We start from the raw sequence: 25,154 nt of genomic DNA on the forward strand, positions 1-25,154 counted from the left end.
CGGATAGAAAGCGCGGTTCAGCCGAACGCGTGAATACTCAATATTTGCGCAGATGGTGATGTGGATGCGGATGCTCCTATTTCGAGCAAATCGGTTGCAGTATTCGTGGACCCGTGTTATGCAATGTTTAGAAAAACGACATAACCAAAGGTCAGTTGACATGCGCACGTTTATTCTTTTTATTATTACTACTACTGTTAGCACCGCAAAGCAACTGTGGCCATAAGTGGCAGACAGACGTGGACAGATGGAGAGAGGAGAACCGGAAGGAGTGAGGAACAAGGCGGTAGTATGCACCCTGCACTCTTAAAAATGAGGGGGGGGGGGGTGTCGAGGTAGCTTGCCGTTGTTGGCCGCACTCAAGTGGGCATCGTCACGACTATAGCCAAAAAAAAAAGGAAACGAAGGTGGGAGAAAGGGGAGTTGAGGACTTCAAAGTGATGTAGAAGCAGGATGACCGGTACTGATGGGACGGAAGCACACTGTAGGTGAGAGGTGCACTAGAGTGGTCTCTCCGCTAGGCCCGTTGCTTGGAGAAAGCGCACGAGGCCGCGAGTTTTTGAAAGTCGTTCCGCACAAGAACCTTCGGGGAAGAGGACGTCCGTCAGTATACCAGGCCTGGCGTGGGGAAGATGGGTTTCCCGCATGGCATGGTATGCACGGCATTCTGTCAGGATATGCGCAATTGTCTCCGGATGATTACAGTGTCCGCAACTGGAATCCTCCCTGGAGCCGATCTTGCACAGTTGAGAGTTCGTGAACGCAGATCCTGTGCGTAATCGATGGAGCATTGTCTGCATACCACGGGGAAGATCTTTCGTGGGGAGAGAGGGTCGGTGATTCTGCATGATGTTCTGTATGCCAGGGTGACGCACCTCAACTAGCTGTTTGACGACCAAGAGCCTGTCAGTATCGGCCGGGACTGCTAAGGATGGGCTGCAGCTGTTGTGTGCTGAGGAAGCTAGCTGGTCCGCTCGTTCGTTGCCTCTGATGCCGACATGAGATGGGATCCATTGGAGCGTAAGCTCACCTCCGGTTAGCCTATGCTGGGCACACGATCTCCTTATACATCGGGCCAGAATGCTACCACACATGGGGTTTATCACGTTGTTGAGGGCACTTTTGGAGTCCGTAAGCAAGACGGCCTTAAGTATTCCGCTGACTTGAACCGCAGCAGCTGCGTGTAGCAAGGCCAGGAGTTCGGCCGTCGTAGATGAGATTGGGTAGCGAACTGATTTCCCTTGCCAGGCCTTGTTTATTGACGGGATGTAGTACGCACTGGTAGCACTTTTGGAACGGTGGTCAATGGAGCCATCCGTGAACACCAGAGTATGTGTGTGATAAACGTCGCTGATCAGGTTCTCAGCCGCCATCCTGGCCACTAGGGGGCTGGACTCGCTCTTCTTCCGTAGACCCGGGATGTGAAGCGTTGTTGCGGGCACGAACTCCCGCCACGGCGGCGTAGGTGGACTAGCTGGGAGCCGAGGAAGAGCGCCCCTGTTGGCTAGAGAGCTGGTGGCACTAGCCAGGCGTCCTAGGGATGTGTGTGTCCTCTGTTCGAGGTCGGTGAAGAGGGAATGCTTGCTGATGGATGTTGATGCATCATCCAGAAACTGGAGTCCTCTGAGCTCAGAGTGGACGCTAACAGGCTTTTCCTTAGCTTCCAGGTACGTTTGGGTGACGCTAGAGAACGTTGGGAGACCTTGCGCAGTTCTTATGCCAGCGCGGTGAAGGCGCTCAAGGGCCTGCCATTGTGTAGGCGCGAGGTCTACGTATGGCGCCACGTAGAGAATGCGTGACAAGATCAGGGCTTTGTGAAGGGTGAGCAATGACCGCGCATTGCAGCCCCATGACTTAGCGCTGATTCTGCGTAGCAGGGCTCTTAAAAATGAACTTCACCTCATAGCACGCTCCTAGCCAACCATCATCCCGAGTGACATCGCTCACAGCCCCGATTTGTTGAAAACGGGAGGCGTACGCCTTTTTTGTGACATTTATGCTGTTCATAATTGTCACAGAAAAGGCGTACGCCTCCCGTTTTCAACAAATCACGGCAGATAACGATATCATTCGAGATTATGGTTGGCTAGGAGCGTGCTATGCAGTGAAGTTCATTTCGAAGAGTGTGGGCCGACGTTCGTCTGGAAAGTCTGCCGGAAAACCCAGGGAAAACCTCTGACAGCACAGCCGGTGCCGGGATTCGAAGTCGCCTCACCTTCTCGGTAATGGTAATGGTAATGGTACCGTGATGTTACACGTCAGGTTTGTCTGCGCAGTGTGGTGACATGTTGCACGTGCGACAGGGTACACTCTTAGAAATGAACTTCACCGCATAGCACTCTCCTAGCCAACCTTCATCCCGAGTGACAACGTTCTCGCCCCTGATTTGTTGAAAACGGGAGACGTACGCCTTTTTTGTGACACTTATGCTGTTCATAATTCTCACAAAAAAGGCGTACGCCTCCCGTTTTCAACAAATCAGGGCAGATAACAATATCATTCGAGATGATGGTTGGCTAGGAACGTGCTATGCGGTGAAGTTCATTTTTAAGAGTGTAGGACTGGGGATAATTTTTGGACCAGCCGGGGTTCTTCTGACGTGCGCCGGAAATCTCCGACCCGCGGCGCTGGAAGCAATTAATGTTTACCTCCCCTACATTGCTACCGCCCTCGGCAGGGATCGAACCCGCGATCTTGAGCTCAGCGAGCCCAAGACCTTATCGGCGTGGAAGGCCATCATCCTATATAGCCACTACGCCGCGCGAGCATGCCATCTTTATTCTTTTTTTTTTTTTTTTTTTCAGTGAAATGAAGTTAGTTAACTTTCATGTGCAGTTAATATCCCTCTCAGCGATTATTGAACGGCGTTAAGTATAGATAACGTGTACATTTGTAGTATTAAATGGTGCTCGTTTATTTTTGCTTTGGAGAGGTTTTCCATTGCCAGGAGAAAGTGCAGTGAACCCTATGTCAGGCTGACGTTGAAGCAGCTCCTTATTCTTGCCCCGGTAATTTTTTTTTTTTTTTCACTCGAGAAGTGTCGATACAAAGAACTAGAACTATAGGACGCGGTTGCGCATCCGCTCGAGTGCCGTGCGGATGGTGTCAATGTTATCCCTCTCACCTGTAATCGTAGTTGTCTCGCGTAAAAAAAAAAAAAAAAACTGCATTATTCAATATTGTATGATTGTCGAGTCTACGGAAAGCTACTACAGGTTTTCCCGTCGTATTTAATCCTTATACCACGGAATCTAATCCTTATACCGTAGAATTTAGACAGCGTATTGCTGCAAACGAGCAAATAGTCAAAACAGGTCATAAATCATACAGGTAGTCCCACACTGTCGCATTGTAGTGAAAAGAGTAATGAAAAGATAACCCGAGAATTTATGATTAAATTACACGCCATAAGGATTAAATTGAACAGAAGAAGGATTAACTCCCACACTCTTAAAAATGAACTTCACCGCATAGCACGCTCCTAGCCAACCATCATCTCGAATGATATCGTTATCTGCTTGAATTTGTTGAAAACGGGAGGCGTACACCTTTTTGTGACAATTATGAACAGCATAAGTGTCACAAAAAAGGCGTACGCCCCCCATTTTCAACAAATCAGGGCAGATAACTATATCATTCGAGGTGATGGTTGGCTAGGAGCGTGCTATGCGGTGAAGTTCATTTTTAAGAGTGCAGGTAGTGTCCCCAAGGGACCCTTGGAGGTATTTTGAAATATTCATTCATTCATTTCATTTATTTCCATTTAATAAATAATGCCAAATGAATAAATCAATAAATTCCGCGGTATATAAGGATTAAATACGACGGGAAAACCTGTAGAAACATATAAGGAGCTGTGACTCCTCTTCGCTGGTCGTGAGTCGCTTCCTCCGCGTGTCTCCGTGAACAGACCTTGACGATTAGTCGTGGGAGGTGTGTGTGTGTGTGTGTGTATTCAACCGGCAGCTGTGACGTGAACCGCGAACGTCCTTCGCGTTCATCTCCCTCTTGTTTAGGTTGGGAACGCCGTAACGCTTCGCTAACCGCGCGCCAGAGAAAGTCGTCGGAAGAAAGAGAAGATATGCGACGCCTTGAATGGCAAGAGGAGGAGGAGGAGGGTCACTCTTTCTGTCCTCCTCACGCGTCCTCCGGTTTACACCTGTTAGTGAATACACTCTTAGATATAAACTTCACCGCATAGCACGCTCCTAACGAATCATCATCTCGGATGATATCGTTATCTGCTCTGATTTGTTGAAAACGGGAGGCGTACGCCTTTTTTGTGACAATTATGAACAGCATAAAGTGTCACAAAAATGACGTACGCCTCCCGTTTTCAACAAATCAAAGCAGATAACGATATCATTCGACATGATAGTTGGCTTGGAACGTGCTATGCGGTGAAGTTCATTTTTTAGAGTGTACACCCTTAAAAATGAACTTCACCGCGCAGCACGCTCTTAGCCAACCATTATCTCGAATGATATCGCTATGTTACCTGATTTGTTCAAAACGGTAGGCGTACGCCTTTTCTGTGACACTTATGCGGTTCATAATTGTCACAAAAATGGCGTACGCCTCCCGTTTTCAACAAATCAAAGCAGATAACGATATCATTCGAGATGATAGTTGGCTTGGAACGTGCTATGCGATGAAGTTCATTTTTTAGAGTGTATCGTATTGGTTCCACATTAGCACCGCGAAACAAAGATGGCTGTGAGCGCTGTGCACAGAGGCAGTGGAACACGGGGTGTTAGAAAGCGTCCAGGGGCAACTTCAGATGGAACGGTGCCCATATCTATCTGGAAAGTCTGCCAGAAAGCCCAATGAAAATCTCAGACAGCACAGCCGCATTCGAACCTACCACCTCTAAGTATTGAGCGGATGCGGTGGTGGTTGTGACAAGACTGGTTTGCTGTTGTTGGCCTCCCTTATGTGGGCAGCGCCATGTAGCCAGGATGAGATGATATGCTATATCATATCAGGTGTTGAAATGATGAAGGTCGAGAGTTAAGTTGTAGACCGGTCGCTGCTAGGATTGGTGATAAGCCCCGTGAGCAAATAAACTCCGAGTCATAGTCTTTGGGCGGGTCCAGTTTCCTAGAGGACGCAGATCCTATAGGATGCGAGTTTTGGAGCAACTTTCGAGTGAACGAGTCTCTGAGATGTAGGACATCATCCAGCGTACAATTCCTGCACTGTCTGAAGTACATTTTGCCCGCTCCTCAGCATATATATGCACGACAATGAATCAGGATGTGTTCGACAGTGTTTCGGTTTGATGACAGTGTCTGCAAATTGCGTTATCCAGATAGTCAATCTTGTATAATGGTAATTCAGCGAAAGCACTTCCTGTTCGCAGCCTATAAAGAGCAGGGTTTGTGGATTCCAGGAAAGTCCTTTCAACGATCAAGTCGATGATTTTGCAGGATTTCCTCGATCCCAGGGCGCTGTGTTTGTATACTATCTCTTTAAGAACAAATTGTTTGTCGCTGTCTACCGGGGTTGGCAAGCTGGAGCTACTGCTTAGGCTAGGACGCGTCATCAGCGTTGTCCGCCCGATACAAAGGGCACAGCCGATAGGATCATCATCATCATCAACATCAACATCATCAACATCAACATAGATGCTGAAGGAATGTTGTACTGCTGACGGGTGCGATACCATAGTTGGTCCGCCTTTTTGTTGCCACAGATGCCGACATTGGAGTGGACCCATTGCAAGGAGATGTCTCCACAGATCCATTTTTGTGTCGGGCACATGGTGTTCCGATACAGTGCCCTGTAAGTGGAATTCATCACCATTTGGAGTGCGTTACGCGAGTCGCTGAGCGTAACAGCCTCGATAATCCCCTTGACCTGCGCACCGCAGCTGCTGCGTGCAACATTGCCAGGAGCTCAGCGGTTGTACAGCCCATTGAAAGTCGCAATGCAGTATCCGCTGGATCACGCTGTGTCCCAATCATTCGGAAGAACCGCGTGGAATTCGATCTCTCTACCAACCGTTCCGAGAAGCGCAAACATTCGTTACAAAACAAACGTATTGGCTTCGTATTGCCGAGGCTATACAGACGCAATAACTGGTGCTCTCTTTTCGACCAGAGGATATATGGTTACTGACAGAGATAACCTTGTATCTCATCTCCACCAACTCTCGTCATATAATGAGACGGGACGTACGTCAGACACGATTTTCCTGCCCGACATCCAAAGTATCGTGTTCCCTGCATGGACTCACGTTGTTTGTACGTTTCCAGTTCCATATGTCAGTTTGCCCTTGCACCATTTTGAGATGAGATTGCTTCTTCGATTCTTCTTCTCGATGAGATGAGTTTTATCTTGTTGTTATGTACCCGACACAAATCTCACTTTGCTTCGTCCAGAAACAGCGGGGGGACATTTTAGCATAGTCGATGCGCGTCCTATAACCATCTAACAATTCGTGGTGAAGTTCATTTTTAAGAGTGTATATTTCTACGTTGGCTAGCTATATACAGGCCCTTGAAGGAACTTCGGCGTCGAGTTGTGACGTCAGAGGAGAGATAGCCGTTCCTACTGGTTCCCGTAAGCACGTGACTTTCCCCGGGGAACTGTGCCGACATCCGAAGGGGATCCAACGCCTCGAACAGCACAGTCGGCGGTACGATTCGAACCCACCCTCTCCCGGTCTGTAGCAGTCGCGTGGAGTAAGATGGTGAAATAGAAAAAGTGGAGCCGGGTACCCATCACGCATGGCACGTGAAGCTGCTAGCTTTAGAAATAGGAAGAATTACCGGAGAAAATCAAGTTGGCAGGCTCTCAGAAAGTTTATCCCCGTTTAATACGCTTACAAAAAATAGGTTGGATCTCGAAACAAAAATTAAGAAGCAAGCGGGAAAAACGCTTTCCATTTTTGCGAAGAAAAGTTGCTGCGTTATACCTTAAGCAAACAGAAAGACAATGAAGAGATTGAGCGTCACCACCGCTTGTTCTTGCCATCAGCCCAACCATTAAGCTTTCCATCAAAAATGCACGACTTTCTCAAGGAAATACGCCTTTTGCTATCGAAGGACGAGGCGGTTTGATGCCGACGGGATGACGCGTGCTTGGAGAATGCACAAAATTGCGTAATGTACGGGAGATGCGGAGGAGACCATTATTGTTTCTTTTTTTTTTCTTTTTTTTTTCCCCCTTTTCCATTATTCATCGGAGAAAACGAAACTGCAAAGACCCGAGGGACTGGACAAATTCGATGACGATCGGTTTCGTGGGAAGAAGTTGGAAGAAGCTACCGAAGGTTTGGGCGGCGGCGTGGGATGAGTCGATATAGAAAGAGAGAAAAGATAAAACTGACAGTCGAAAAGAAAGGGTGAAGCTATATTTGCCGTATATTTAAACAGTTTTGCTTCGCTCAGGATGGTATTCTACAGTCTTAAAAATGAGGTGCTGCTGGTGGTGGTGCTGATGAAAGGGCTCGCCGTTGGCGGCCTCACAGATGTGGGCAACGTCACGACTGACGCCCTTGGGGAATGTGCGTCCTGGGCCGACTTCTAAGGGAACTGTGCCGCACATGAACTTCACCGCATAGCACGCTGCTAGCCAACCTCGAATGATATCGTTATCTGCCCTGATTTGTTGAAAACGGGAGGCGTACGCCATTTTTGTGACAATTATGAACCGCATAAATGTCACAAAAAAGGCGTACGCCTACCGCTTTGAACAAATCAGGGAAGATAACGCTATCATTCGAGATGATGGTTGGCTAAGAGCGTGCTATGCGGTGAAGTTCATTTTTAAGAGTGTACCTTGATTTATTGAAAACGGGAGGCGTCGCCTTTTTTGTGGCACATATGCCGTGCGTAATTGTCACAAAAAGGCGTGCCGCCTCTCGTTTTCGACAAATCAGGGCAGACAACGGTATCATTCGAGATTATGGTTGGCCAGGAGCGTGCTATGCGGTGAAGTTCATTCTTAACAGCGTAGTTACAGTACCGAGTCCTGAACTCGTAACTGTAATTAGTTGCAACTTTCGGTGAAAGTAACTGTAAAATGTAACTGTAATTTTGGAGTTGGACGGACTAAAAATAACACTGACTGGACGGACTAACTGTAATTTTGTTACGTGGGTTGTGCGACGTTTTTGCCATTGAGTCGTAGTAATACAGTTAAAGAGAATTGAGACCATACGGTATGATCGACGTTGTCAGTGATTCATTGATTATCGTTCCTGTTACTCTTACGCATCTTCGAACCGCTGGCGTTCTGAGTCGACCGTACAGATTTGCGCAGACGTGAATTTTTTTCCCGTCAATCAATCAACAATTTTTCGATCAAGACACCTTTTTGTAACATATTTCTGTTTGGCATGGATGAGTGGACAAACCGTTAAAGGAGAAAAACCATTAACGTATCGGTGGGAGGTACACAATACAACCTGTATCACACATATGCAAACTAAATAAATAAATGAGGACCTTTAAAACATCTGTCACCGGGGCAACTTGCTTTAACGCGGCGCGAATATGTCCAAAGATCCCGGAAGACGTCAGAACACTATACTCCGCTTCCTACACATACGAAGCTTCTAAACTACTTCGAACTCGTAAAAAAAGAGCATCGAAACTATACAACACTTAAAAAAGTATTACTGTAGTATAACGAAACCACGAGAAAAAAAAATAATATCAATGTTGTCGGACCAAAATCGACCAATAACTCAGCCTGCAAACGACCGATATATCGACTGCATTTACTGACGTCACGAACGCGCAGCAACGACGGCGGCAAACATAAGCTGGCGATAACCACCACAAGCCGCGAATAGCAACGTTAATGGAAGCTTCGGCCTGAAGGAATCATTCTCTGCGAACCGCTATAAACGGCGAAGACCCTCTGGAGGCAGAGAGCAACACTGGGTGGTCAGCACAATGGTACTATATAGCGCTAACCTCTCAAGGAAACGGGGTCATGTTATGGTCGCCGCCCTTTTGTCTCCGATAAAACAATACCCTGGAACGGGAGAAAGCTTTTAGTCCAGGCACTTAGACGCATAATGTCCCGTTGTTTCCGGCAAAATTAATGGAAAACAGAAGATCTCAGTGAAAGTTGCGAAGTATATAGCCAAAGAAAATATCTCGCCGAAGTAACGCATTGTCCGGCGTATGACACGCGCGTTTAGCGCGAAAAAAAGAAGAAGATAAAAAAAGAAATGAAGAAGTCGAGAAGGGGCGCACTTCGAGCTATCCATCGGTGCGCGTTACACGATATTTTAACTTTTGTAAAAATGTCCGCTCAGCCTGTGCCGGAGTTCAGTGGAGCTTCTTCTTCTCTGTTGCTACATCACCGACTGCTATAGTACTACAGCCAAACTCCTTTATAGCGAACACCTTTTTAACGAAAATACCACTACAGCAAATTTTTTTTGCGGTCCCGCTGGAGCCCTATAGGTCCAATAATGGAAATCCTTTTAACGAAAATACCTTTACTGCGAATTTTTTTTGCTGTCCCCTGAGTTTCGTTGTAAAGGAGCTTGACTGTATTACTAACTATTGTGTTCATCATAGTCGTCCAGTGACGCAATGCCACGCACTGTCGTTATGGCATCCTGTTATAGGTATAGCAGCTGCAACCTTACCGTGCAAGAGCACACAGCGAAAACCGCACAGGTATATACTCTGTCCATTGATTCCTATTCAAATTAAATATCTCTAGTCCATAGGATTACGCATCAGCTACAGGACAGCACACTTTGTACAACTCGCTATTAAACGGAACTGGTGGGTGCGTTATGCAATTGTGCCGTAACATAATGGCGTATCGTATACAGCCGTCGGAAGACAATGGAGGCTTACCCTTGGCAGGTGAGGCGATTCTATGGGTTTGAATCCACGCATCGAAGACAGTTCTTGCTCTTGCACGTAGAAATCGTCGTCACCGGAGCCTTTCTCCATCCTGAAAATTACGGCGGAATCAGTTTGAAGTTTGCAGAAATCGCTTTCGACCTATGGTGTACACGGTATACGCACAAGCCTACAGCATTTAACATCATCTCGTTTTTTCAGCGCATGCAGGAAAGTGCGATGAGCCTGCAATTTCAAAGCTACAGAAAGGTAACCCCTTAATGCCTTCTTACCAGTCATGAAGCCAAGTCAAGACCCTGTCACGATCGTCGTCTTCAGAAGCCGGTGGGGCACGTATCGACATTGTCGCAACTTCCACGCCACCTTGCGTATAATTCTAACAAATATTTCGCACCAGATATTGTCACGGTGGATATTGACGCACCTCAGGGGAAACTGTCAGAACAGTCAGAAAGACCAGGCTCTGAAGACACTTGCTCTAGCTACTACTTGAAAGGCGCAATAATGTCTCACAATCCCCGTGGCAAGTTCCATGGAGTCCAGGACAGTATAAATACTCAGCACTCACGTCTTGAAGAACGCTTCAGAACTGCAACTTAAATCTACACCTCGAAGAGTACCCCGATGTCTCACGAAATGGTCGACGACCCCGGTCAGAAGCGACAGAGTATCATAAGGTCCAGGACAGCACTGGACGTGACGACTTGGAGAAAAGTCGGACAGGTGTTGGAAAACAGCCTGTAACTTGAGTCAGATGTGGCCAAGTTGCACGATATCCAGGACAGCGGAAGTCAGTTACGCGGAACCAGAACGATTCTCAGCAGGGAAATGAATGACACAATATCCAAGAATTGCTTCAAGAACTTGTCAAAGGGTCGTACTTTCCACGGTACTAATTTGAGACGTTTGCACGTGGGCTGAAGTGGACCACAAGCTGCACCCCTTCCCTGCCTAGCAAGCGACGACGACACAGAAGCCAAACCAGACAGCCGTTTAGTTCTTCGTGTTTCTGAGTTTCGAGGGCAGAGCAGATGGAAGACGGTGGTTGTGGGTTGACCTCCCGCAACAACGCCCGATCAGAATGCGCAAAGGAAGAGGCCTGTATCACCCACGCTGGTCGTGTAACACAATGTGTGGATTTGGGGGGGGATCCCTGCATCGAGGTAACACCCCCTTCGCAGCGCAGCGTGGGCGACCGCAAACTTTTCCAGGGCCGTTTCGGCTTTCGCGTTTGCACAAGTGAGGTTTAAAAGACATTGCTCGAGAAAGTGTGCTACAGCGTGGATGGTGAGTCGAAAGTGATTTCTTCTCTTTGGTTTCGCCTTTATTTGTCCGTTTTTTTTTACTGGGTAATCGATCGGTTAATTGGGGAGTAATGGAAGTTTGGTGATAATGGAGTGAGCGTGCAAAAAGATGCATGGGATGAGCAGGCCTTGGCGCAGGATTTTGATCTTATGGGAAGTTGGGAGTTTTATAAGGGGAGCGGGCGGGGGGCGTAAGAGCCGGATCATCTGCTTTCGACTGCCGATATCTTCTTATCCTATTTTTTTTTTTTTTTTTTTGTTAGGGCGTTGTAGAGGGTGCTGGGAGAATCTCCCTAGATGATGTCAGCCTGTCGGCTATTTTTCCACGCTTCCTGTTTAACTCTGAAAGCTTCAGTTGCCCACTTGTGCTTCCTCTAACATTACATACCAGCTACCAGGGTAAAATTACCCGCTTGTGTTGCTGCAGCGCCTCCTTTTTTTTTTTTTTTTTTTTACTAAAGGAGGCGCTGGTTGGTGGTAGCTATAAGACCGTTCTGAATACTGGGAGGTGGTGGTTTCGATTCCATTTCGATGCTTCGCGGCGTTTACACGTAATAATAATAAAAACGCGTTATATATTCCGTCATACCCGTTAAGTGCTTATATAGTATAGCGTCTCGTCATTCTGAATTATGCGTACAAATCTGGTGCGCCGTTATGCTATGTGGTTGTACAGGCTGGATTGGATTGGGTATAGGACGTCAATGAGCGGGATAGGACACGGCGTGAGGAGGACAAGCAGCCTTCATTGTCACAGGTGCAGAAGATTATACGCGCAACAGATTGATACCGGAAGATGAAACCTCAAAAGTGTGTTTCTTTTTTTCTTTTTTGTTAAAGCAAGTGCAGGAGTAAAGTAGGCTAATGAAGAGGAGGCTGCGAAAGTGCCAACTCCTGATGAGTTCTACACAGTGTCAGATTTGTTGCGCGTGCACGCGTCGTGGAAGTGGAATTTCTCGCCTTTTGTCGCGATGTAGGCTAAAACGCGTAAGGACGCCACGGGGTACATATCCGGGCCACATCCTTCTAATCTAATTCATCCTTTACTTCGAAATGCCGTTACTGATGTGTATGCGATATCACACAATCTTCGACAGCAGACTATCGATACTATCGATATGATAATCGATAATTCGTGGATATACGACCATATTTTTTGCGCTAATTTTTTTTCTTGGTGCGGTCAACGTAGCCTGAAACAGTTTGTATTTGGCACTTTTATTTTGTTGACAAGTTGGTAACATCATGTTTGAGTCAGTCCTTCGGGACATTTAGGACGGAGGCTAATTTGTAGTGGTGATGACGTAACTGCCTGCCATATAGTCGGCCGCGCTTATAGGCGGGCAACGTCACGACTATCGCAGAAGGGGGACCCTACGTCCTGGGCCGACTTCACAGAGAACTGTGCCGACATTTGTCTTAAAGTGTCTGAGGAAAACCAAGGGAAAACACATAGACAAGCACAGCAGGCGCAAAGATTCGAATCCTGATCACAATTTGTAACGTGTTTGATATGACCTCATTGCAGGATCAGCTGGCAGACCCAATCGTAAATTGGTAAAAAAAAGTTTTCGTATCGATAAAGACAATCCATTTATTCTCTCAATTTGCACTCTTAAAAATGAACTTCACCGTATGGCACGCTCCAAGCCAACCATCATCTCGAATGATATCGTTATCTGTCCGTTATCGTTATCTGTCGTTATCTATCGAATGTGATCGTTATCGTTATGATTCGTTGAAAACAGGAGGCGTACGCCTTTTTTGTGACAATTATGAACTGCATAAGTGTCACAAAAAGGCGTACGCCTCCCGTTCACAACGAATCAGGACAGATAACGATATCATTCGAGATGATAGTTGGCTTGGAGCGTGTTATGCGGTGAAGTTCATTTTTAAGAGTAATGGTTGGATGATGAACAGAGGGCTGTTCCATTCCTATACTGGAGACCCCGTTGTTCGCGATAATCCGAATGAAAAAGAAGAGAGCGAAAACTTCCCTTTCGTGTCTCACGTATCCCCTCCTCCTCTCAATAATTTACGTCCGCGAACACTGCAGAGTTGGGTCGCTTAGAGAACGACAGCGCGAGCGAGATGAATTAGCGATTAGGCACTTCAACGGGCTCATGAATATGCTTATAAAGGGAGAGAAAAGATTACAGGAAATCTGGACGATCGTGAACGACACCCGTGAGACGAGAGAGATTACCGATCTGTGTCCTTCGTTCGTCCCGTGCTTGAATAAGATATGGTCGGGGTGGGGGTTTCCATACGTGGGGATTGCTGGAAATGGCATTCTGTGTTCGTATATCTGGGCAAGGTTGGTTGGAAGCGGGATTTATTAGGGCTCTGCTTGTTTCGAGGAATCGTTATTCTATTCCGTGTTAGCACCGCGAAGCAACTGGAGCTATACGAGCAGCGCACAAATGCACAGAGGATAACAGGAAAGAGCGCATAGCAGGAAAGGCCATAGGTCGGCCCACACTCTTAGAAATGGACTTCACCACATAGCACGCTCCAAGCCGACCATCATCCCGAGTGACATCGTTCTCTCACCTTATTTGTTGAAAACGGGAGGCGTACGCCTTTTTGTGACAATTAACATTTCTGCATAAGTGTCACACAAAAAGGCGTACGCCTTGCGTTTTCAACAAATCAAGGGAGGGAACGGTGTCACTCGGGATGACGGTTGGCCAGGAGCGTGCTATGTGGTGAAGTTCATTCTTGGGTTGTAACGAAGTTACAAAAAAGCTTGCGACTGACTTACTTTTCTTCAAAAGTAAGTTGTAACTGTAACTATACAGTTAGCGCTTTTGATTAAAATAACTGTAACAACTGTACGGTATAAAAGTGCTAAAACAAAGTTTTGTGAGAGTTACATTTATTCTGCTTTTCTTCTCTTAAAAGTAACTGTAAAGTAACGCTGTGGCTTTACTGTGGTAACTGTAGATGTGACTCGTTACATTTCGAAAAGAGTAACAGTAACTTAGTTGCTTTTTTTTTTTCGAGTAACTTACCCCTGACTGGGCCTCCCATGGAACTGTGCCGTGTGGAGTCCGCCGGAAAGTATAGGGTAAAACCCCAGACAGCACAGCCGATGGTATTGCTGAGTGCGAAATATAATCTTATTTTAAATATCTTGTGAGTGTCACGGTACTTACTATACCCGCTTCTTATATTGTGTTTATTACGATATCTATTAAGGTTACTTTTTATTTCTATAATTTAACTTCTATACTTTACTTATGTTCCCTTTTTACAAATATTACAACAGATAGGTACCCTAAAGGCAAAATTACTGAAGTATCATTGCATCAAGAAATAGAAACTCCATTATCATCTCTGTTCTTCTCTGAACATCATCTCTCTTTTTCATCATCTCATCATCTGTTTGAACTTTCTGTGCGTAAGTGTAGCCAGTTCGACTTCGTCGAAACTCACATCCCCATTTTTTCTTTATCACATCACAACTCAGTGTTATCGCTTTATAAAACATTTAATAATATTATGCTTTTAGCGGCAATTTCTTCCATTAGAGTCCTCAGTCACGTACGTTCTCAGTGTACTCTTTCCGCGAACCGAAATAGTAACAATTCAATGATTCTAAATTTCAACTAATCTAATAGCTTCTGCATAAGCCAAGCCTCAGCGACAATGAAAGTTGGATAATAAACTCCGCCTGGAGAGATGATACAGTGTTTTCGATGGTCCATAAACGTATTCACGCTTTACGCCTATCATTTTTTTCTTTTTTTACACCTTTCCAAGAGTGAGGAGTAGTTCTCTAAATGAGTACCTTTTACTGAATGCCTTCCTATGCTTCTGATAAAAATCAACCATACTTCCGAACCGCATCACGTGACCCCTACGAATCTCAACACGCACACACAACACTGCTGCTGACGCAAACATTCAATAGAGCCCATCAAAAAAAGAAAAGAAAAAAAAAGGAAAGAAAGAAACGCAGCCTTTTTCCAAACTGTGATTTATAATCGCTTCTTCAGGTGATATTCCGCCGGTTCAATTTCCTTTTCCCGACGGACCTCGCCCAGGAACCGTGGAACCGAAAATAAAAATTTGCCCCGGTATCCTGCAGAGCATGAATGTACGTTTGAAAGAGAAACGCTTTAAAAATCCCCTTTTGATTCGCCCCACGAATTGCACAAAGTCTCCGATTAATGCACCCTCGGAGCTTCGCAGCTTCCGTTTTCGAATCGGCCTCGGGCGTTTTCCAAGAGGAGATGGATGGAGTTCTTTTTATCGTACGGGTGATCAAAAAACGTTGCAGTAAAATTGAAAATGGAAGTTCCTGGATGTGTTTCAACAGAGTTGCGTGGGAAGAGCCAGTAACAACTTCGTGTCTCTTCCGTTTGTCTTTTCTTTCAATTTTTGAATCAAGTGTCACTCCTGGTTTTTAGGAATAGACGACCCTCTGTTTACACAACGTGTGACGTCACGAGGAGACCGGTTCCAGGTTATATTTTGCTGGGGTGGGCAAGAAGCGCACTCTTAAAAATGAATTTCACCGCATAGCACGCTCCTAGCCAACCATAATCTCGAATGATATCGTTATCTGAACTGATTTATTGAAAACGGGAGGCGTACGCCTTTTTTTGTGACACTTATGCAGTTCATAATTGTCACAAAAAGGCTTACGCCTCCTGCTTTCAACAAATCAGGGCAGATAACGATACCATTCCAGATGATGGTTGGCTAAGAGCGTGCTATGCGGTGAAGTTCATTTTTAAGAGTGCTGGGAAAGCGAGTCGGCCGATAAAGCTGCTCGTGCCGACCAGCATGCTTTGCGCGGCAGCGTTACGTAATCAATGATGTAGGGGCTCAGGTCGTCAGTTAGCGAATTCCGCTTAACCACCGAACCAATCAATTATCCAGTTGCCCACGAAGCGTTTCATTATTAAATGATTAGGCACAGTTGCACTCTAAAGACAGAACTTACGCGCGCCATTGCCACGAACGATAGGGTTATCGCTTCTGATTCGTAGGGGAGAGGGAGGCGTACGCCTTTTTGCGTCAATTTGGATATACGATAATGACACAAAAAGGCGTACGCTTTCCCTCTCTTTTCGAATCAGAAGTGATAACCTTATCATTCCTGGCCATGGTTGGCGCTGGGCTATGTGGTGAAGCTCTGTTTCTAGAGAGCGGGTTGCGGTGCTCCATTTATATGTGTTGAATGCTCTTTCATAATTCTCTGTGCGCATGCGCGAGGCGCCCACTACCCTCTCGAGGCGCCGAGTAGTTTTCTTTGCATCCACAACAGATGGGGCGCCTTACGCGACCGACTCCAAGGACGTACGAGGTGGCGGGGGTAGAATCCTCCGATCGGCTATCCTGTCTGGGATAGTTGTCGGCACTGTTCGCCTGAAGTCGGCCCAAGATGCGTGTACTAACCACCTCGTCTTGCAGTCCCTCCTTCTGTCCCGTCTCTCTCCATCCGTATACTGCACTCTTAAAAATGAACTTCGCCGCATAGCACGCTCGTAGCCAACCATTACCTCGAATGATATCGTCATCAGACCCGGTTTGTTGAAAACGGGAGGCGTACGCCTTTTTTGTGACACTTATGCTGCTCATAATTGTCACAAAAAAGGCGTACGCCTCCCGTTTTCAACAAAATCAGGGCAGATAACCATATCACTCAAAATTATGGTTGGCTATGAGCGTGCTATGCGGTGAAGTTCATTTCTAAGAGTGTGGTCATGGCCACAGTTGTGTCGTGGCGCTCACCCGGAATAAAACGACGGAATAGTTTTCTCAACTCTTCCGTAACATGGGAATTCACATGTTACGGATACCCATCTTTTGGACGCTGCCACGGCCTTATTCCTTTCCTCCTTCACTCTCGTTTTACACATCCGCCGCCGAAAAGTAGTGCATGGGTATGTCGCAAATACTGTGTGTAACTGGACATGTCTCGACACTTCATCGACCATCCCTAAGCCCGCATAATAAACCCCTTTAGAAAGCTACTCACAATAGCATATTTTGAATTCCAAAGGGACACAATGCAACGCGAATGAATTGCACTTTGGCAATTTGATATCGACATGAATGAGGCACGTATATCGTGAATGCGAGCGAGCACAATAGCTCTAATGCGTTAGAGAGCGCGTCTCTTCAAATGGAGATTATTTAGCTGGTCGGAAGATATGAGGCCCAGTACGGAATAGAGCTTTCATCCGCGCAACAGTAGATAGGAATTGAGAAACGCCTCCGAGCTCCTGGAATCTTCTACACTGTTAAAACAGAACTTCACCACATAGCACGCTCCTAGCCAACCATCATACCGAATGATATCATTCTGTGTCATGATTTGTTCAAAACAGGGGGGAGGCGCCTATCTGGGACAAGATAATCTGTCCCAGATAGGCGCCTCCTCCCATTTTCACCAAATCAATGCACAGAATGATATCATTCAGAATGATGGTTGGCTGGGAGCGTGCTATGTGGTGAAGTTCTGTTTTAACAGTGTAGGTATACCGGGCCATGGACACACACTCTTAAAAATGAACTTCACCGCACAGCACGCTCCTAGCCAACCATCATCTCGAATGATATCGTTATCTGCCGTGATTTGTTGAAAACGGGGGCGTACGCCATTTCTGTGACACTTATGCTGTTCATAATTGTCACAGAAAAGGCGTATGCCCCGTGTTTTCAACAAATCAGGGCAGATAACGATATCGTTCGAGATAATGGTTGGCTAGGAGCGTGCTATGCGGTGATGAGTCGTTTTAGGGAAAAATGAGAGGATGGTGATGAGGATGATGCTGACGACGCTGACGGGGTCTTAGAGGGAGTCGATCAGGCCGGTATTTTCAAGAATTTGATAAAGGGTCGCAAGACGGACATCTGCTATCGTGTGTCCCATGGTCCCAAAATGAGTCTGGGGTCAAGGGGTCGGCTGTCAATCCGCGCAAAGTCGTCTGCCAACAGGTGACGCTGCCTCCTGTAAGTGGCACTTGCGATGATCCCATGGTTCGCGGTCGCTTGCACACCAAGAACAGATAGACCGATTAGTGGTGGTAGGTATTTAGAATTCGTGGCTTTATGTCGTGAGACACCTATGCTGGTCACGATCATCGTCTGCCGATTAATTTTCGTCGCACACACGAACAGTATATAAGCGAGCCAGCTGGTGCGTAATCGAAGAAGGTAGCATGATTCCTTGAGTCTGATTAATTTTGCCTAACTCCGGGAACTCAGGGCGCGCTGTGGTATGCGGTCTTGCGATGTTCAGATTCACCGGGCAAAAGATTTCGATTAAGTTTTCATTGAATTTTATAGCCATTACGTCGCTGTCAGTAACTTCCGCGTTTTGTACTCTGAAGTAATCTAGAGTCATTGATTCGAAATAAAGCTTGCTGATTACGTTTTACCGTACACTCTTCAAACAGAGGGGAATTATCTTACACCGGTTCTTACACCGGGGGGTTATCTTACACACGGGAGCAGGCATCGTCACGACCATAGCAACAACGACAACACACACACAAGAAAAAGTAACCGAATGGAAGGAGGAGATGGCGCAAGGGGTCCGTCGGGAAGTGCAAAGGGCTAGAGGGGTCGTTCTGCCTCCTGACTGATAAAGCCGGTGACGTACGCCATTTTGCGACACTTGTGCAGTTACGTTAATTGTCACAAAAAGGCGCACGCCCAGCGCTCTCCTCAGGTGGTGGTGGTGCTGGTGAAAAAGGGGGGGGGGCATATGTTTATTAAGAAAAATGAAAGGAAAGGTTAGCCAGACGGACGTCGGCTTGCTATTAAAAAAAAAGGAAAATGGGGGAAGAAAAAAGGAAAAAAGAACAAAAGAAAAGGGAAAGAAAAGGAAAAGGAAAAGGGAAGAAAAGAGAGGGGAAGGAAAGAGAAGGAGAAAAGAAAAGGTGAAAAGGCTCGTCTCACAGAGGCGGGCAACGTCACGACTAATGTCCTGGGGGAATGTGCGTCCTGGGCCGACTTCTAAGTGAACCGTGTCGACATACGTCTGAAAGCCGTCTGAGGAAAACCCAGGAAAAACCCCAGACAGCACAGCCGGCAGCGGGATTCGAACCCGGGTACCTCCATGTCTCGACGTGACATGACCAGCACGCTAGCCACTGAGCTACGCGAGCTGGTCACGCTATCTCCTCAAGTACAGGCTGGTGATTTCATAGTAAAATTAGTAAAATCAGGAGTGACCACGGTATCATTCTGTGCAATGGTTGACCTTTACCGTGCTATGTGGTGAAGTTTGTGGTGAATGTTTTAAGAGTGTATCTCGAAACAGTCCTTATTTCTCAATCCGACACCCTCGTGACGTCCGCCAAGGTCACGCTTACGTCACCGTGGGATGAAGCGACCCCTTCCACTTTTCCGTTCTTTTTTTTTTTCTTGTTAATATACATATACACCCCCCCCCCCCCGCCGCTTCGGAAGATTTTCCTTCAGACGCCGACCACGATGCCCAAAACAATACAGGTACACGAATCAAACCTCACTGAGCTTTTTCCTTTCTTTTTTGGCGCACGAGCATATCCTCTCTCTTCTTCCTGTACCAATTTCTTTCCACTGATCCGTGCATCCAAGAAACCGTAAACTTTGGAAGTGTTTCTGAAATTGCAATGACGCGCGAAGCCTCATCTGTGGCGCACGCCGACACAATTGCCGGTTATCGGACGACGGGCAACCTGCATTTTTACATCCTCTAGGCTGCTTGCAGGAAAGAAAGAAGGAACAATGCGTGTCCCGCTAATGAGCACACGGCGGCCGCAAGAATCGGGTGAAAACCGCACTGTTTAGCCAGAAGGAGAGAGGCCAGACACAGAGCTATTTATTTATTTTTGTTCTATGTATGTTAGCACCGCACCGCGACACCGCTGCGGCTAAAAGAGCGACGAACACACGTGGGGTAGATGGATAGGGGACAAGGACAAGAAGTGGGAGACGGGGGGTTATTGTCGTATTTTCTGGCACACGACTGGCAAATGATTGTATCTCATTACGGCCGAAGTCTCATTACGGCCGATGTCTCAATACGGCCGAAAGTCTCAATACGGCCGAAGGCAGTCTCATTACGGCCGAAGATGTCTCATAACGGCCAAATGTGAAAATGAGACATCGGCCGTAATGAGACTTCGGCCGTAATGAGATACAATCGTGGGGGCACACCGCCTCGGACACATTTTGGAAAGCATAAAACACAGTATATACACAGCTAATATGGTGGATGCTTCTTTTTTCTTTATAGCCGTTATGAGACATCTTCGGCCGTATTGAGACTTTGGCCGTAACGAGACACTTGGGGATTAAAGGATTTTCGGCCGTAATGAGACTTTCGGCCGTAATGAGACTTCGGCCGTAATGAGATGTTACCCTGGCGAATACGCATAAATCCTATCCCCCAAAATGTGCTGAATTTAATGTATGCCCAATGTATAACGCGCATCCGTGGATAGCACGAACCACGGAGGTGAAAAGACCGCGCTAATAGTGAACGCTGATTGGACGCTCCGGGTAAAACATACAGACATCCTGAGTCCTTGAGACAATTGATGTTCTGAGGCTGGAACACATAGAAAGGAGAAATACATACAAAGCCTCAAGTGCCTAAGACATTATCCTTATCGTGACTTTTTTCTTTTTGTCTCTTTAAGAAAGAACGACGTACTCAGTGTGAACCTGCACTTATCACGTATAGTCCCTTTCACATGCTCTGTTTGTATATGGGGTTGCGACGAGCTAGTAGCAGCTCATTACTATACGTCGTATCTTGGTATCGAGCAACCTTTTCCTCGTGAGATGTCCATCGTTAGAACTCCTCCGGCATAAACCTTAGTTCCGAGTTCCGCTGCAGAGAAAATCCTGGACTCGAACCTAGTCCATGGAGGCTCGATGCGTGGAGGAATGCAGTTGGCCGTTTAATAGTCTCAGCAGACGCATGACGTTACATCTACCACCAGCGAGCTGTTTGTAGACATAACCAAACCAGTGGTGGAAAGGTGTTTCGGCTTCATTGCGACCTCACCACCAGCAGTGCGAAGACACCTCCCTGTGGTGTTCTGCGCTGATGTGGCGACACTCGACTTACAAACCCATGTGCAGGCACTTCCCTTTGCCTATCCGGTTCAGCATAGTTTTCCGAGGCAATTATCCAGAAAATCACAGACCAGATGTACAATGTCAAAACAGTCCGATAAAGGCTAAGAAAATTGATTTACCTACATAATTATAGAAATAACCGCAACCCATCCACATCCTCACCATGTACAGAACGAACACACGATCAGATAACATATATCATCAATCACGTATCTAGATGAGATAACATCGCGTACAAAGACTCCTAATCAAGACACCAGCACCAGACAAATTTGTAACTGCGATTCGTAATCGCAGATACCAGACGCAATGATTACCAACCACCATATGTGTCACGACGTCATAGAAACTGCACGATTCGGAACATCCTCTAGCGGCGTGCAACATAATAACTGGCGCGTGCAAAATCGTGACGACTGGGAAGAGGTGCTCGGTTCGTGTACCCCGCTCAAAATTGCTCAATTACAAGATCGAGAGCAAAGACCGACCTCGAAAACTTGAAAGCTGTCACACACACACACACACGGTGGCAAGTGCGACTACAAGTCCCTAAAGGTTAGACGGGTTAAAGGGCTGTCACGTGATACGTCGCGCGTTCGTGGCAGTGTTGCTTGACGCATCCATCGATTCGTCACGTGACGGCCGCTCAGGCGATTGGGGACAGTGGCGAGGAGGAACGTGAAAGTTGTTCCGGTCGTGGCGTCGGTCAGCGCGTAGGCGACGAGGAGGAATGCTCTTTGTTTTAGGGCACTTTCTTTCGCCATCTCTTCCTTAGCGAGAGATTTTCAATTTTGTATTTTTTTTTATGTTTTGAAAGACGTGGAGAAGTATTCCGCTCGTTTTCTTTGACGAGAAAAGCAAATGAAAGTAAAGGAGGTTTTAGCATATTTCTTGGATTATTTATTTGGCGTATATACTTAAGAAGGGGCCCCCCTTTGCTGTCTCAGTGTTGCTGGCTGGAACCCAACCGAGCAATCATGATTTCTGCACACGTTCAAACATATGTTCAACTTGACCAATTATCCTGGTGCACTCTTAAAAATGAACTTCACCGCATAGCACGCTCCTAGCCAACCATAATCTCGAATGATATCGTTATCTGCCCTGATTTGTTGAAAACGGGAGGAGTACGCCTTTTTGTGACACTTATGCTGTTCATAATTGTCACAAAAAAGGCGTACGCCTACCGTTTTCAACAAATCAGGGCAGGTAACGACATCATTCGAGATTATGGTTGGCTAGGAGCATGCTATGCGGTGAAGTTCATTTTTAAGAGTGTGGCTACAGTGATATACGTACAGCAAGGCTCACAGTGGGCGCTACTGAGGGATGTTTCCTGCGGGATCACCCAGAGCAGGAGGGATGGTACTCCCTTCCCTTTCCTATCCCTCACCCCCCCCCCCTCCCCTGTGCACGTCCCAAGAACCCTTATTTAGCTAGGTCAAACCAATTCGAAGTCCAAACAAAGTCAATGAATTCGCTATTGATACCTAAGTGGGCGCCCATACCTCAAACACATATGGCATTTGCTTTTTGACCACCGAAAGAAAGAAAGAAAAAAAAAAAATACATGGCGGAGGACGAATGGATACAGTCTCATTCGTGGCAGCTATACCCACCACCGGGTTTCCCCAGGTTTTCTGGCAGATCAACAAGACTGAAGCTGCCACCACTGTTCGTCCTGAAGTTGGCCCAGGAGGCCTACTAAGCACGTCTTCTCACTGTCCTCTCTCCATCTCTCCGCACGTGCATACACAGTCACAGTTTCGGGGCTGTGCTAAAGCGAGTTTTACAAGCCCTTCATTTGTCCGTGACTCGTCTGTTTTTTTTTTTTTTTTAACAACGCGGTTATTTCCTGTAGCAATAAACATGAGCTACGCCGTCGACATCCCTCCGCAGAAAACTAACGGCGTTATGTAACACCCGTATGAAAGGGTTCACAGGCGCAAACCCAGCGACTGCGCCAAAGAAAGCAATCTATCTTGTGAGCTCAATAAGCAACATGTATATACACACAGACACCCAACAGGAAGTGCCAATGTGACAGGCCGGAAGTGCCACAACCATCCTGCTCTCTACCCTTATACAAGCCCGGAGTCTGATCAATCCGGCTATCAATCAAGGCAGAAAATTTCTCGTCGGTGTGGTAGAAATAACCTATATTAAATACACGACAGGAATGTTATTTATTATGAGTGCCTAATAACTAATTCGTACCGGAAGCGGCAACATTGGGAGTTGCAGTGAGCGACGTCGCTCGGCCAAGCGAGCAACTATAAGACGTGTGTATGCCGGAAAATGCGACAGAGTAAGAAACAACGTGAAAGGAAGTTTTTCTTTTTTTCTTCTTCTTCTTTTTGTGGGAGGAAAGAAAGTGATCAGATTCAGGACGGGCCGTTTCGGGTTTTTTTTTTTTTTTTTTTTTTCGTTCCCTACGAAAATTATGGGTTGTCCAGCATCAAATGGTGCTCGATTTCGAAGAGAGAGATACGAAGGCTTTAGGAAAGACTGGGCGGTATAGCGAAAACGTCGACGACGCTCAAAGCACAGACGTGGTACATGAAGCATAGCGACAGAGAGCGTTATATACTGCACGTTACGTCCTGTCCCCTTTTATTTTATCCGTTTTAGTCTGTGTCGATAATCTTAAAATCGTTATCGCGCTATAAATAGTCGAGAAAATGTTCTCGCTCTTGCGCCTACAGAGGAAACGCCTCCGGGTACAACAGCGTTACTGGACGACATTTCGAGGGGCATGGAATATCTCACTATAGAGGTGAAGTTTTTTTTTAAATATTTTTTTTTGAATTCCCTGTTAGCGCCACGAAGGAAGTGTGGAGATACAGATGGAGAGAGGAGAGTAGGAAAAAGTAGGGTTATAGTGTGCGTCCCGGGCCGACTTCAGGGGTACTGTGTCGACACTCGTCCTGAAAGACTGCCGGACGACCCAGGGAATACACAAGACAGCACAACCGGTGCTGGAATTCGAACCCGCGTCACCTCTCAGTCTCGGCGAGGAAGGCGATCATCCTAACCACTACGCCATGCTGGTAGGTGAAGTTGCTGAGGCCAATGAAATAACGATGGACGCTTGAAGGGATAGTATATATATATGGTTCATTGCATCCCGTACGCACACGCCAGTAGAAAATCAAATGAAAAAAAAAAAAATCCGTCTAGGCCTCGTATATCGAAGGGAGAGAAACCTCGAACAGACACGTTGGCGTGGAGCTCTGACGTCAGAGAACTCTCGGCTGTTCCTATTGGTTCTCGTCAACTCTCACTGGTGGAGATGTCTGCTGTCTTATGTCACGGATGTACGAGTTTCGGTATTGTCCGCGATGCCGATTTTCTGCCCGTTCATTACCCTTTTGTTTTCATAAAACTTGGAACATAGGTTCCCAACTCCCTTGTTTATGGTCTTTGAATCCCAACCCCCTGCACTGAGTAGAGGTTTGAGGTCCATCCGCCAGCAATGGCTCCATGACATAACTCAATGGTCACTCCTCCATGCAGAGGTCCCGTCATTATCATTTAAGATGCCAGGTGGCTTCCCTCGCAGCTTTACATCACTTCTGCGGCGTCTACGACTCAACGTCGCCTTCACCCCTGTGTTCCGGGTTAAGCTGTGTTACAGTAACACGGCGTTGTGCCAAGCTTGCCACACCCCAGCTACGATCCTCCATATCGTTGAGGACTGTGATCGGTACACGTGTGAACGCCGGGTGTTTCGACGCCAACTTGAGCCCTCTGACCATAGACCACTCAGCTTGTCCAAAGTACTTGGCCCATGGAGCTCCCCTGCGCATCAGTGTTGGGCTCTTCGCTCCCTTTTTGCTTTCATGCAAACCACTGGCCTCCTCGAAGAGCTCCGAGCGACAGAACTCCGACCTGTAGTCGCTTCGCGTTCACC

The 25,154-nt window shown here is 46.7% G+C and overlaps 2 protein-coding genes across 5 annotated transcripts in view; one reads left to right on the top strand and one right to left on the bottom strand.

Annotated features, from left to right (window-relative positions):
• Window positions 1-25,154, bottom strand: part of LOC135390633 (ATP-binding cassette sub-family G member 8-like) — an 85,052-nt gene that overhangs the window by 57,173 nt on the left and 2,725 nt on the right. The window contains exons 1-2 of one of the 2 annotated variants that reach the window (XM_064620404.1): window positions 10,112-10,618; window positions 9,831-9,930 (exon numbers count right to left, since the gene is read on the bottom strand). In XM_064620404.1, coding sequence (XP_064476474.1) covers window positions 9,831-9,930; window positions 10,112-10,182 — 171 coding nt within the window. In that variant the 5' untranslated portion in view covers window positions 10,183-10,618. Of the gene's footprint in view, window positions 1-9,830; window positions 9,931-10,111; window positions 10,619-25,154 lie in introns of those variants that run through there. The other variant, XM_064620405.1, reaches the window with a different exon arrangement.
• Window positions 1-25,154, top strand: part of LOC135390634 (ATP-binding cassette sub-family G member 5-like) — a 59,694-nt gene that overhangs the window by 1,590 nt on the left and 32,950 nt on the right. The window contains exon 1 of one of the 3 annotated variants that reach the window (XM_064620413.1): window positions 11,036-11,126. The exons of the other annotated variants lie outside the window; for them this stretch is intronic. The gene's annotated coding sequence lies outside the window, so the exon portion shown is untranslated. Of the gene's footprint in view, window positions 1-11,035; window positions 11,127-25,154 lie in introns of those variants that run through there. 3 annotated transcript variants of the gene reach the window in all.

Source organism: Ornithodoros turicata, chromosome 4 (assembly GCF_037126465.1).
Source record: "Ornithodoros turicata isolate Travis chromosome 4, ASM3712646v1, whole genome shotgun sequence".
NCBI lineage: Eukaryota > Metazoa > Arthropoda > Arachnida > Ixodida > Argasidae > Ornithodoros > Ornithodoros turicata.